The sequence below is a fragment of the Perca fluviatilis genome, chromosome 4, assembly GCF_010015445.1.
Source record: "Perca fluviatilis chromosome 4, GENO_Pfluv_1.0, whole genome shotgun sequence".
Classification (NCBI taxonomy): domain Eukaryota; kingdom Metazoa; phylum Chordata; class Actinopteri; order Perciformes; family Percidae; genus Perca; species Perca fluviatilis.
Window position 1 is genome coordinate 7,329,291 of NC_053115.1, and position 13,773 is coordinate 7,343,063.

General features: G+C 42.2%; 2 protein-coding genes and 1 long non-coding RNA gene across 3 annotated transcripts; 2 read left to right on the forward strand and 1 right to left on the reverse strand.

Moving 5' to 3' along the window:
- Positions 1-4: 4 nt before the first annotated feature.
- On the forward strand, positions 5-1,338 carry LOC120557355. Its single transcript, XR_005638960.1, has 3 exons — positions 5-64; positions 403-515; positions 637-1,338. It is a non-coding gene; the product is annotated as an uncharacterized LOC120557355 (long non-coding RNA).
- Positions 176-4,937, reverse strand: si:dkeyp-97e7.9 (DEP domain-containing mTOR-interacting protein). The gene is made up of 10 exons (XM_039797611.1): positions 4,873-4,937; positions 2,935-3,028; positions 2,657-2,835; positions 2,396-2,519; positions 1,962-2,140; positions 1,557-1,766; positions 1,326-1,460; positions 1,146-1,216; positions 623-727; positions 176-496 (listed from the first exon to the last, which is right to left on the reverse strand). Exons 2-10 carry the CDS (start codon positions 3,015-3,017, stop codon positions 371-373), a joined length of 1,212 nt encoding a protein of 403 aa, XP_039653545.1. The 5' UTR covers positions 3,018-3,028; positions 4,873-4,937; the 3' UTR covers positions 176-370.
- A 1,238-nt stretch (positions 4,938-6,175) lies between these two features.
- mafbb (v-maf avian musculoaponeurotic fibrosarcoma oncogene homolog Bb) lies at positions 6,176-8,022 on the forward strand. The gene has a single exon (XM_039797604.1). The coding sequence runs from the start codon at positions 6,468-6,470 to the stop codon at positions 7,437-7,439; it is 972 nt and encodes a 323-aa protein (XP_039653538.1). The 5' UTR covers positions 6,176-6,467; the 3' UTR covers positions 7,440-8,022.
- Positions 8,023-13,773: the final 5,751 nt, after the last annotated feature.

A 13,773-nucleotide genomic window follows, 5' to 3' on the forward strand; every position in this document is an offset into this window, starting at 1 on the left:
GACAAAAAGACGGAAGTCGTAGCAGGCAGGGAGCTGGGCAGGGGCTGGATCTGGACGGCCCAAAGTTAGTATTCATTGTGTTCGTATTAATGCAATGTTTTATTTTCAGTCATAAAAAGTTGACATTTATTACTTAGGAATTGAGGTTCATACAAACACCACAGCCTTTGTACTGTAGTTTACCTACTTTTGCTGCAACCAAGATAATCAATAATGTTCATTGATTGATCCCCCACCCCAGTAACGACGATCACATGAACTCTGCCATGCTAGTATACAGTTAAAAATAATACAATTTACAGTGTTATATTTCAGTTCCAGCAAATGTAGTTGTGTCTGAAACAATAGCTAGACTTCAAAACAGTTGTTGTCATTCCAGTGGTTCCATAATTTCCACTACAGCAATCCGAGGGCCTGTCATTACCAGTCTGGAGACTTTCCTGTAGTCCAAGTAGAGGACACACTGTCCATTCACCTGGCACACAAACTGCCGAACCTAAAAGACATGATGTGAGGTACATACAAGATCTTATTTTTGTCTCAAAGTCAAAGTGCTGTTTTCAAACTCCTTTTGAGTTTTAAGTATACTACCATTTTCAGTCCCATGTGTGTAACATCTCACCTTAACTCCAGCAGCTGCTGCAGGGCTTCCACGGTCAACAGCCTGTACATAACAGGGAGCCATGCCTCTGACAACAAAGCCCCAGCCCAGGGCATCTCCTATCACCTGTGATGAGATACATTACACATTATGTAGAAATGAAATGGAATTTATATAGTTTGCTATTGTTAAGATACAACTTAATTAGTCCACATGGAAAAATACTCTCCAGGAATGTGTTTCATCTTGTTTCTAATGTTAACTATGAATCGACCTAAGTATGTTGATGCTTTGTTTAAATGGTTAACAGATGAGAATTGTGTTGATATCACAGAACCTGTAGGCAAAAGGTAACCCCAATGAAGTTTTAATTTTATAAGAGTATTTTAGTTTTGTCCCTTACTGACATCAAAGATTAATGCTTTAATGATCCACCTTTCAACTTTGGAGGACTGTTTTTACTGAATTAATGCTGTTAAAATCCTAGACATGACAAAAATGTTAGCTTTTAAATAGCCATGATTAAATCATTACAGTAACTCACCGTCAACACTCTCTTGATGAAAGGTGCACCAGGTGCCAATAACTCTTCACATGTATAATTTCTTCTAAGCACTGTAAAAAAAAATATTAAAAGATATCAGTTTTGGACCACAGTATACCAAATACTTTGTCTTTAAAGACATTTTGAAATGTGTTACATGAATATTAATCACACACTTGCCTGATTTAGGATTGCATACCACTGAAGTTGAAGACACCTGGACAAGAGGTGGAAATCCAGCAGAGTGAAGCTGAAGGGAATTCAAGCTGCTTCGACGCCCACTGGTAACCTGTTTCAGATCTTTACTTGACCCCACTGTAATTAAATTAGTAGGAAAAGTATTATGCGATAATAAGCATTTACAACAAAGTGTATAAATTGCAAAAAAGGCAGATACTTATTTTCTTTTACCAGACTGGAAAGTTGGAGAGTTGCCCCCATTTTTTTGGCGCAGAGCAAATGGATTATCAGGAAGGTTGTCCTCTGGTGTCGACACTGCCACACCTTCGTTGGCATCTTGTTCACTGTCATTTAACAATTCAGATAGGCGGCGTCTGCGGCGAAAATTGATGCAGAACTGATAGAGCAGTCCACTGTCAAAGAAATCATGCTTCTTTGCCACTAGTGGTGGGAGTGGGAGAGAGATAGAGCACAAAACAGTTAGTTTTTAGAATAAATGGGCTTTGTCACAAAGAGTCGATGAGGGTATTTGCTTTAGATTGCAACATCCCAACTGGCCCCCCACTGTCAGCAGCCACTGACGGCTCGCTTATTCCTGGTGCCGTACATCAAAGGACAAATAAGGATTCCCCTCACCGTGCTGAATGATGCCATGCTCCTGCAACGTGCGGCACAGCTCTATTCCCTGACGCCGGCTCTCTGCCTCTCCGTTCTGAAGGAGCCAGTCAATCAATTGGCAGCCAGGAAAGGAGTGCTGATATGCAACACCATGCTCCTCTCTTAGCTGCAGAATAGAATTCTCGTCCCCGATAAGACTGAAGAAACAGACACAGAAACACAGAGCAAATGTATCGTAACATGCAAATTACTTTTAAAAAGTGCTTGAACAAGCATTTCAACAGACAAAGTCACCAATATATATCTGACAGGAGAGAGTCTAGCTGTGTGTGAAATTTAAACCCCAGCCTATTTATCATGCTAGTGTGTACTATATAATCACCACAGTGGTTGACAGTACACTTCAAGGACAAACAAGAGAATCCTAGCACAGAACAAACAGCAGCTCTTACTGTTCATAGAGTCCTTGTCCTCGCATGAAGATTTTCACCTCTGTATTGAATGGAAATGTGCCATCATCCTTGCGGAAACGATACAGCAGTTTGGCATCCTTCAATACTGACCTCTTGTCACAGACTAAAAAAAAATGCAACATACAGTTTCTAATAAGTTTTGAAATAAGTGGGTCTCTAAATAAAGCAATACATTAAAAATAAATACATTTGTACTGAATATCCCCTTTGCTGAAACTTTTGTTGTTGCTTCCTGCTTACCATGGTGAATGATGTCATGATCCATGAGGTGCTGCATTAAGCAGACAGCTGTTGCTCGATCTGGAGCTTCCTTATGGCTCACAAGCCAGTCTATGAGTTCCTTTGCCACAAAGCAGTTAGGATATGTGCGCAGGTGGTGGAGTCGGTCCTTGATTAGTTTTCCATTGTGTAGTCTCAACCTTGAAAAGTTCAAATCAGCCATATGTTTAACCTTAAACCTTGAATCAATGATAAGCCTGACCATAGACATGTCATATTTCCCCCCTCTCTCTCCATACCTGAGTTGTTCTCCAGCAATCATGACTTCTCCTTTATGTTGTCTGGCCATGGCTTTTCTCCTAATGCTACTTGTTCGCTCCATTTTCGTGTGGCCTGGAAGGTAAGTGAAGTGAACTCTTAGTTATGGCCCTTTGTGTTTACAAAATATCCATTGAAACACACAGAACCCCAATTGCCATGTGGGAAAGATGTTGTGTATACAGAAAGAAAGGGAGACAATTACATGGTACATTTCTGCCAGAATGCCACAGACAGAAGGCCTACACCAAAAGAAAACTGTCCAGTGTTGATATTTAGTTTTCTCTTATCACTTCTTAAGGCTGAAGCTATCACTGGTTTTCATTGTATGCTGTTTCGACAGTGCATATGACTTCTTTGACTTGTCCAGTAGTCACATTTTGTTAGTATTTTAAGAGAAACAAGTGAATGACTGTTGATGATAACCCTTTTCTAATTGCCTTCATGGTCAATGATGAAGCAGTTAATAGTTGGTGTATTCAGGCTATGTTTTACAGCATAAAGTAGATTAAAACTCTGTATTATCTCGGGTGTCTATGGATGTTGCAGATTCCTAGAAGACACACTGTTACGTGTCAGCCTGCATTGGATGAACTTAAATTAGGTCACATTTTAAAGGTTGTCATATTTTAAACGTGCTAGTAACAGTGCTTGTCTTCTATTATATGTGGTTTCTGCGGTTTCTGCATCAGCTTTTGATGGCAAAACAGGTCATGTAAAGTAGGTCTTGGAATGTGAAAGCATCCGTACTTTCAGCTTCTCAGGCAGCATATACGTATATCCTGCCTATTTTAATAGAATTGGCAGACCTAAACCCCAACTACATTTAGCCCCAACCTTAACATACTGTAATAGTGATTAAGGTTGGGGCTAAATGAAACTACATGCTTGGTGGAGTTTGTGATGGGTTGGTACAAAGAATTGTTATCAAATTAATTTCCATGTCCGCACAATGGTCTTAGTTCTCGGATGCAAAAACAGTGTTTCCAAGAGCTGTTGATGCTATGATTGTTATTGTTGATTATATTCGTGTGTTGAAAAAAATTGGAGGTGTGACTGTTGTGTGTTTTTGTGGCGAAATACAGTATGACTGCTAGTCATGTGCACTTAAGCTGCCTACACATGATACACAATTTGCTCTCTGCGCACCTCTACGCAGGGCACAGAGCAAAGTGCAGGTAAACGTCATCAAGGGTGGCAAGGAAGCTATTTCCCGTTGCTAGGTTACGACATGCTGTTATCTCATTGGTTGCGCTTTCGAAAGGTCAGCGGCAACTAGGTCAAAGTTGAAATAATTTGAACTTTGAGCGGGGCGCAAAGCGGCAAATCAGAGCGGTGCGCGACGCCAGGGGTGTTGCGCAGCGCATAGTTGTGCGGCACCACTCTGCCCATAGGAAATCAATGGAACGGCTGGCGCAAAGCGGTTTTGCATCCTGTCGTTAGCATAAATTATACCACATATATACTGTCACCCATCTATGCTGACATAAATCTTAACATGTGTCCCCGAGACGTCCTCGCTCAGTCACACTGTCTCCTCTTTTTTTCTTTATTCCCAGCAACTAAAACTGACTAAAACAATGCCTCTGTGTTCTCGGTTTTGGATTGAGTCCTCTATCTTGTCAGTGAAGCTTTCACTATCTTTGGAGTAAGCACTGCAGGAGAGGGACACCTCAGGGCACAAACGTTGCTTAACCCTTTGATATCCTATGTAGCTGTTTCACCTCTGGACACCGCTAGGGGTGACATCACTGAATCAGACAGCACATTCTGGAACATGCCAGGTTTTTATTGTGTCAGAGATGTTGCTGAGCTGTTGTCAGGGGTTCATAATTTCTGGTGGTATGCTTTGCCCTCAGGCTGTTGAGGCTTAGGGCCGACCCACTGTAAAATAGGCAAGTGTCTAAGGGCTCTCTCACCGATGGTTTGAGCTCTGCATGCAGTAGCTCAGTCAGTAGGCAGTTGGGTTGGGAACTGGAGGAGGGTTGTTGGTTCAAGTCCCCATACGGACCAAAGTATGGTGGTGGACTGGTAGCTGGAGAGGTGCCAGTTCATCTCCTGGGCACTGCCAAGGTGCTCTTGAGCAAGGCTCCGAACCCCCAACTGCTCGGGGCCCCTTTCCATGGGCAGCTCCCTCACTCTGACATCTCTCCATTTAGTGCATGTATAGGTACCGAGCATGTGTGTGTAATTCAGGCCTGTGTGTAATAACAACAGAGTGAAAACATTGGAATTTCCCCTTGCAGGATTAATAAAGTATACATTATGCGCAATCCTGCATGAGAATAACCCATAATTCAGCACTGTAACTTTCAAAACAGGAGTGATAGAGCCTGGAAATATCCCAAAACACAAAACAAATCATAAAAGCTAAAATAAACATTTAACTAAGAAAACACAAAACATGTAAGGAGCTGGAAGACCCTGTGATATGATGATTTCTAAAATGTGTTCATGTAACCTGCATCCATCCCTCCAATGTTTGGCTTAACTAAGGCTTGAACAAACACTCAGTTTGTTGATTTTCATATAAAACATGAGCCCCAGCTTACTGGCCACATAAACCCAATTGCTTCCTCTTGCACTCATGCAGAGCTAAAAGAGGATATTGAGATTGGGACTTCTGCAGTGTAGGCTTGTGGCCACAAGATGTCAGTGGTACCTCTGTAGGAACTAAGGAGAACAGCGACCACAATAGTGTCAAATGAATTGTTTTAAAGCCTTCTTTTTGTTGTTTAAGTGAAATTTGTGTAAACCACACATTCAGACATAAATATGAACGAAGTTAAGGCTGGAATAAAAGTATGCAACATTGGTTTTATATATTTTGGAAGTGGGCAAGTGATCCCATATGTTAAGTGGATTTTCTTGATAAACAATAACAGTACTGCCTAGACAAGTCTGGGTGTGTAGGTATTTGACCTGCGTTATACACACTGTGATCAATCTAAACACTCCTGTGGGATAAATATGCTTAAATGTAAAATGGAGGGCAAGTCCAACAGGAAAAAAAAAACAAAAAAAAACATATTGCAGGACATAATGTGCCGCTGTGCAGGCATTTATAGGTTTTGGTCAAATGATCATCACGAACAGCTCGTGGGGACAGACTCGTAGCAGCTTTTATGCAAATCGCCCTCCTCCGCGTGTTTTTATTGGAGAGGAGCGTGGAGGTGTAGCCTAGAAGGCGTGACATCATGCCAATGCAGCTTTATGAAGAAAGTGCGCTTCCCCTTAGCAAGCAGAGGTGCGTCCAGTGCAGTCCGCTGGCATCTGTGGACTTCTAGTGTGTGGCTACCGAAGCCGAGCAGGCTGCCCGGTGCAAAATCACCAGTTTGCACAGAGTTTGTTAAGGTGGGGGGCTTTTGAGCACGCACGTTTGTTTTTTCCCTTCTGAGCTGAAATCAAAGTTTGGAATTACTGCATTTTTTCGAAAGTAAGCGCGCTTTCGCTGACTGTATGAAATAGCGTTGGACACTTGGAGCTCTTTGAAGGGACTCGCTTGCCATTTACTATGACCGCTGAGGCGCATTCGCATTTGGGACTGCAGAAAAACCCCATGGATTTCGTCAGCGACTTCGATTTGATGAAGTTCGGCGTTAAGAAGGAGACGATGCAGGGGATAGACCGCTCCTTCATCGGGCAATGCAGCCAGCTCCAGAGACCGGACTCTGTTTCCTCCACCCCTGGCAGCACGCCTTGTAACTCCGTACCCTCATCACCAAACCTCAATCCAAACGAGCAGAGAAATAACCCCGGGGGCGACCAGTTCTGGATACCCAACAATGGGGGTTACCCCCAGCAAATGTACCCTCAAGCTTTTGGTCTGACACCCGAGGACGCAATGGAGGCCCTAATCGGCGCCACGGCGCAGCAGGGACACCCATCTGTGCCCCACGGCCACCATCCGCCACCTTTCCAAGCTGAATACGAAGGGTACGGCCACCTCAACGAGCCTGTCCAGCACTACCCGGGACTCCCGGCTCACCCCGACATGCAAGGCATCCCCAGCAGCCACTGCCAAGACCCTTATCTCAAAGATGACATGGGTTGCGCGTCCCCTCAGTCGCCGGAGGACCAGGTCCTCGGTGCGCACCACCAGCACAGCCGCCACGACAGGCGATCCAACGCCGACAACCACTTCTCAGACGACCAGCTGGTGTCCATGTCCGTCAGGGAGCTCAATCGACTCCTCAGAGGCCTCGGCAAGGACGAAGTGATGCGTCTGAAGCAGAAGCGCCGGACCCTGAAAAACCGAGGTTACGCACAGTCCTGCCGTTACAAGCGCGTCCAGCAGAAACACGTCTTGGAGCACGAAAAGACAAACCTGGTGACACAGGTTGAGCAGCTGAAACATGAACTAAACAGACTGATGCGGGAGAGGGATGCATACAAACTTAAATGTGAGAAACTGTCCGGTGCAAACTGTTACCACGAAACTGGGTCTACCAGTGACAACCCTTCCTCCCCCGAGTATTTAATGTGAGTTTGTTAATATCCTGCAGAACAGATTCTTTAGGCACTAGGTTGACAGCTCGCCTTGCTCTTTTACAAACAGGCCCATGGATTCATCAAGTTGTAATTAATTTTGGACATAAGGATATCACTTAAATAATTGTAATAGATACAACTAGGCAACATGTTATTAATGGAAAATGACAATGAAGCATGCATGCAGGACATGTATGAGATGTTTTTATTCTATACAGGCGTATCTGTATTTTGTCTGAAAGGAGATACTTGAAATCAGAGAATATTCCCTTTTTATTAAACGTTAGTCCTTTTGCTTCAGTTACTCCTCAATCTTCATTTTGGTGATTTTGCTTTGCTTAGTTTTTGTAGCTCAAATTATATTTTGTGTTCATGCTTCCTTAAAAATAGAAAACATACTGAAAAGAATTATGCTAGAAATTACATTTCTATAATTTTTATGAAGCTGATTCTGCTGGACAGATGTGTTCCTTATTTGCTTGTTCTTTTTAAGATAATATATGATTATGCAAATTGTTTTTCATCCACTATGTCTTTAATTTGCTATGGATCAATAAACCTATTGTAACTTTTTAAAACTGTGTCTCATCTGCTGACAAAAAAATGGTCCACACAGTGAAATATTTACCTCACATTAACAATTGTCTTACTTTCTAATACACCATAAGTATTAATATTGTAGTTATTCTTATGAGAGCTATTACAACATTTGTTTGAACTCATACTCACAATATACAAAGGAGAGAATGCTTTTAAATTACTAAACCCATAAAAGGAAATACATCCAACATAACATCTGTGCACACTACATACAATTATGGTATGGAAGTCTTTCAGACAGTATAAATATGAAAGTAAATTTACTAATTTGTGTGCAGTGTAGATGCTAAGACTACAAGCACAACAACATTGCCTTCACTAGAACTTTCTACTCTACTAATACGACCCTATAGGCCTACATTTTTAAAATATACCTAAATTCACAGTGTTTTAAGAAGTCATGTTGTTTCATTATCATGTCAGGAGTATTAGTAACATTATTATTATTATTATTATTATTATTATTATAAGACGGCCAAAGGAAGGAGCGCAGCAACAGTTAAAGTGTATTTGTTGGTTCGGTGGTGAATGAAAGGATGAGTGGCTTTCTCTCCTTCCCTGACCTTTGCCCTTCACGGAGTGCTGCTTCCTGTGGGACCCCGGCATGTGAGAGCACATGGGGCTGGCTGGCAAGGGCTGTGGGGCACAGATAAAATGGAGTGGAAATCAGACTTCCCCTCTGCTCTCTTCCTCAGACAAACAGATCACCTCTGCATTCATTAACAGAGGAAGAGAGAAACAACAACCACGGCACACACTGCTCCGCACTCCTCTGGCCAACTCCGGAGGAATTTTTTCACTTGATATGTTTTTTTGTTATTGTCCTGTTACATTTTGAAAACCTCAAGCAAATTTCCTGACAACAGATCATTTTCAGTTCAGGACTACAATAATATTTGGATGACTGTAATACCTCCAAGGCCATTGTGATAATGTGTGATAGGGTTGTCACATTGTAAATTGAGTTTATAACTTCTGTGATGCCCTGAGCTGAGTATTCACTGTCAGCGGAGACTTTCTCACTGTTCCCCCATAGTGAGAGTTAAGCTGGGCAGGTGGCTCTGTTAATGGCACCACCCTTTAGCCTGGAAACCAGGTTCTCTTTTCATGTGTGACCCCTAACAGTTTTGACCTCACCCCTCTGTTGAGGGAAAGCAGCTCTAAAATCCCACCACAGGTGCAAAAACACTTTCCTTCTGAAAGCAGGCCCAATCCCTGAAGGTCGGCTCGCAGCACTGGGAGTACATGACGTAGATGGCTGCGTTTGTGAACGTCAAGGATGTAGCAGAAAATAACCAGATGGTTGTGGCAATGAATAATGTTCCTCTATATTTTAATGTTATTGGGAAGGGCTCATTAATCAGTGGCTCTTATATATGGCACAATACTTTGTTTACAGGCACAGTTTAATTTTCTTTTCTTTTAAAAGTGTACTCGTAAATATACTCATTAACAGTAAACCTACTCAGATGACTGCTGTGCAGAAAGTAAAATTCACCATCAATTATTATTGGAGAATTTTCTTATTAGTTTAGTTTAGTTACATTTTTGTCCATTTATTTTTTTTATCTCCAATAAATATAATTTGACATGTCTCAATGTAATTTGTAAATAACATAATCAGGTTAAATATTAAACCGCCGAATGCTTAACAAAATAAAACCTTAAATCCTACAGCATTTTAGATTGAACTACCTAAGTGAGTATTAATATTGGAGAAATTGAGTGCAAGGTATGCATGCTTGTGTACAATTGCATGTATTTTACATTGCCTGCACTGATGTATTGTAGGTGTGGTTTTTCATTTCTTTGTTCGATGTGGTATGTTTGCGCACTTACATTCATCACATGAGGATTTCTAAGCAACAGCGGAATAATAAAGTAGAAGTGTTGGCGAGGAGAGCGGTTTGTGGTACGGTGTGACAGTGTGCAGGGTGCCATTGTAGAAACGATTAGCCAGCTCTTTTCCCTCGCATGTGATAGGCTGGTGGGCCTGATGTGGGAGCCTCACACTACCCCCACTCCTCCTCCCCGCCACCAACACCCCGAGCCCACAGCGCCTGAGGCTGGCTACTGAGTCAGCAGGAGGGAAAGGTGTCTGCACGGCTGTGGCATCAGAACAAGAGAGAAAGCAAAATAGCTGGAGAAGGATAAAGAGCAGTGAAAACGATTTACAATAGACATGCTTGCATTTTTTTTAAACAGATGGAGAGAAGGAACGATTGCACGGGGGAAAAAAGTCAGAACGAGATGATGAAGCAGGTAAAAGAGGAAGCATCATCATCTCCTAAATTATTTCAAAATCTCTTCTGCGAAGGCCTTTTTTATTACATAGTGACAAAGATTTTCACTCTAGATGTAACTGGGACACACTTACACAATTAATAACGCCTGTTAATGGCTGGTGTTCAGTGAAAACACTCAAACATGTCCATCAGAATCTGTTAAACGTGGTGCCAACCTCTTGGCTGAGTGCTGGGGTTTGCCAAGGCCTGGCTGCATCTCAGACAACGGACACAGACAGAGGAATGCTGCAGATACTCACCATTGTGTAGGGAGAGGCAGAGGAATGCAGGCTGCCGGGCTACGTACACTGTCACCAATGAACACAGCCAGAGGCCTCGAGCCATGAGGGAAAGCCGGGTCAACGGACCCCACAGTCAAACAGCACTCACCACTTCCATCTGTGATATCATACCCATCTTCTCTGGAAAGTGTTGATTTGGCCCAGCTTGACTGTCTAAACACGGAGTATCTTGTTGCAGAATTCTTGACTGACTGTCACAAAAACTGTCAGAGATCAGATACAAAATGGCCTCCGAAATAAGAATCAGTTGATCTGCTGTGTAAATATTCTTTTGTTTCAAACAAACCCTGTTGATCAATCAGGGAATTCTGCATTCACAATCATGATTACCACTAATCTTCTGTGGCTAAATGTCAACTGACCAGACATTTGACCCCCAATAGCAAGCCATATCCAGCCTCAGCCAGTTCTTTCACCCGTTGTTTTGCAACAGTAAAAAAGGCTCATACTGGTGATCGTCTACAAGAGTGGCTTCACGTGAAGAGCAGAGCAGAGATTGGGATGGACAGGATGGACGAGGGGCTTCCTCTTTCACTTCCTATATGAGGGTCCAGTCAAGTGACTCTTTGTGAGAGTGTTAGGTTGTATGTCGCAGGAAAACACAGCTTCAACCGCTGTGGTTTCCGCTCAGGATGTCCAGTCGTTTCTGCGCACAGTTGTGACACTGTGAATCATGCAGTGGTCACACACGCACACAGACGTCTCCATGAACAAGGCACACACGCAGACATGCCTATGCAAATATACACAATCATGTGTAGATGCACTTTCTTGCTCTCTCACACAGAGGCACACATTTTTAATAAAATCATGTGATTGTGACAATTTTAGTTCATCACTCTTTTTTGATTGCCTTAGCTCCTGCATGGACTATGAAGGCATTTCTGTCAGTATTGCGACATCCTGAAAGATTCCACGGTAATTATGATTGTACAACTGGTAATGACTTAGGTTATCACATGATGGGCTCTGCAGGCTCCAACTGAGTGGATTAATGTGTAGCCTCAGAACTACAATAAAGCTTGTCTTGCTATCTTATTGGCTGTAATAAGGAATCTGAGTTCCTGTGGACGAACACAATCAGCATGTTTGTGCATGAACTCCTGGGGATCTGATAGGAAGGCCGTTTGATAAAGTGCTTGTCACGTTTCAGTGGACATCACTGACAGAAGTGTGACAAAGTCCTGTCACATTTAAGACCCTGGACTTTGGTTACTGAACAAAGGGTGAACCACTCTATGTAATGATTATACAGGTACTTCCCAGCGTGACAGAAACATTATAAAAACAGTCTTTTAACAGAGGTGACTAACATACACAAAAGGGGTAAATGAACTGTGCAAATGATGTGAAAGTGACTAATTTTAGATACATTCCAATAACCGCACCCTCAACATCTTGACTTTATTTTCTACGACGAATACAGAGCATATTCTCCTGTTTCATGGGTGACACTGCAGTTTTGCAGCATAAATAAGAGGCCAAAGAGTGAAGGAAGCGTCATTAAAGAGAATAGAAGAGTAGAAAAAAGAAGAGGAATATCTTTTCCTTAGGATTTCCTGTTCTGTTTTATGGGGGTCATGCAGCTGGCAGGCGCCCTCCTGTTTCTGTCCATAATGATGACAGGCGTCCATTAGTGCACAGTAGAAACACGAGCCACAAAGGTTAACTTAGCCCCACCCCCTCCTGACAGCCTCTTCCCTTTCCACAGCCCCTGGCCTCTAGTATACAACCTACCTATCTATAGGGCAGATAATTGTGGCTTTCAGTTGCTGTTGGCAAAGCTTCACTGATTAAGGGTCAGCTCCTGCTCAGACACCAGCATGTGCAGTGAGTTTAACACAACCTGCAAAGCAGGTACAGCCCTCTGGGACCATATTATGTCTCTGGTATATAACATTCTAGGAAAACTAATAGTAGGACTGGTTTTTGAGAGGGGCAATGCAGATGAGAAAATAAACTGTTCTTGCTGTTATGTTTTTTTCGTGGGTTTAATTGTAGGAGATAGATCATTTAATATTTTTGGGATGATGTTACTGTGTCACCGGGAATTTTAAATGAATCGTGGCCCAAAAAGTGAGAACAGCAAAAGATATCCCAGAGATGTATATGAAGGTTTAGTTGGAAAATCGTAAAGAAAAATGAGATTTTTCCTGCACTCTTAGTTTAGATTCCCTCATACAGAGTGAGAAAATGGATATGAACAGATGATAGGGTTCGAAATGTAAGATGTCACTGCACATGTACCATTCAACACCCTATTTCATAACTTTCTGCGGGTGTCACTAACATGAGAATATGGCAGTGGTGTCATTCGTTCTGGTAAAGTCTAACAGGCCTCCTTGGAATTAGGTGTGTCACTCTCCCACTAGTGTGTCATGTTAACATCTCCCTTGTGTCATAACTCTTCCCTCATGTTTCTCTGAAGCACTATGCTGAACTTAAAACCATATAATTTTTCCTTTCAGCTGATTATAGCTCAGCCGGATCCGTCTATGCGTCTTTTACGCTTGGCAGGACTTTGCAAAACAGTGTTCACACGCCCCATTCTTTGATTCTTTGGCCATCTTTGTCATCATGCACAATGTTAAGCCTCCGCTACAACAACTGAGTAACAACCATCTGTGTGCTGTGGTTGGACTGTCAGGGAGAGAAGCTTGTGATCGGCCAACATAGAGCTTATAAGGGATCTATTTAAGGGGACGCAGTCCTTTATACTACAGTGAACCCATGTACTTGTTTGCTCTTTTTGTGGTCAAGATACAGGAACTACTTTTTTTCTGGGATTTAACGGCAGAAAAAAAGAAACCATAACTTCTCAAGAATTAAATGAGAGGTTAGAAGTAAACAAAGTTTATGGAGGGTGTGAAACAAATTCCCACTGAATGTAAGAGAAGGTAAGTTAAGAGAGTTCATTTTAGGGCTGCAACTAACGATTATTTTCATAGTCAATTAATCTGTTGATTTTTTTCTCGATTAATTGATTAGTTTTTTGGTCTCTAAAATTTCAGAAAATGGTGAAAAATGTGGATCAGTGTTTCCCAAAAGCCCAAGATGACTCCTCAAATGTCCTGTTTTGTCCACAACTCAAAGATATTCAGTTTACTGTCACAGAGGAGAGAAGAAACTAGAACAATATTCA

What these genes read in the sequence shown, in the direction of transcription:
- si:dkeyp-97e7.9 (XM_039797611.1), bottom strand. Translation starts at nt 3,017, where the DNA reads ATGGAGCGAACAAGTAGCATTAGGAGAAAAGCCATGGCCAGACAACAT. An exon ending in GGACAAGGACTCTATGAACA is followed by an intron (nt 2,141 to 2,395) that starts GTAAGAGCTGCT and finishes CTGTTTCTTCAG; the next exon opens with TCTTATCGGGGACGAGAATT. An exon ending in TCATCAAGAGAGTGTTGACG is followed by an intron (nt 728 to 1,145) that starts GTGAGTTACTGT and finishes ATCTCATCACAG; the next exon opens with GTGATAGGAGATGCCCTGGG.
- mafbb (XM_039797604.1), top strand. Translation starts at nt 6,468, where the DNA reads ATGACCGCTGAGGCGCATTCGCATTTGGGACTGCAGAAAAACCCCATG.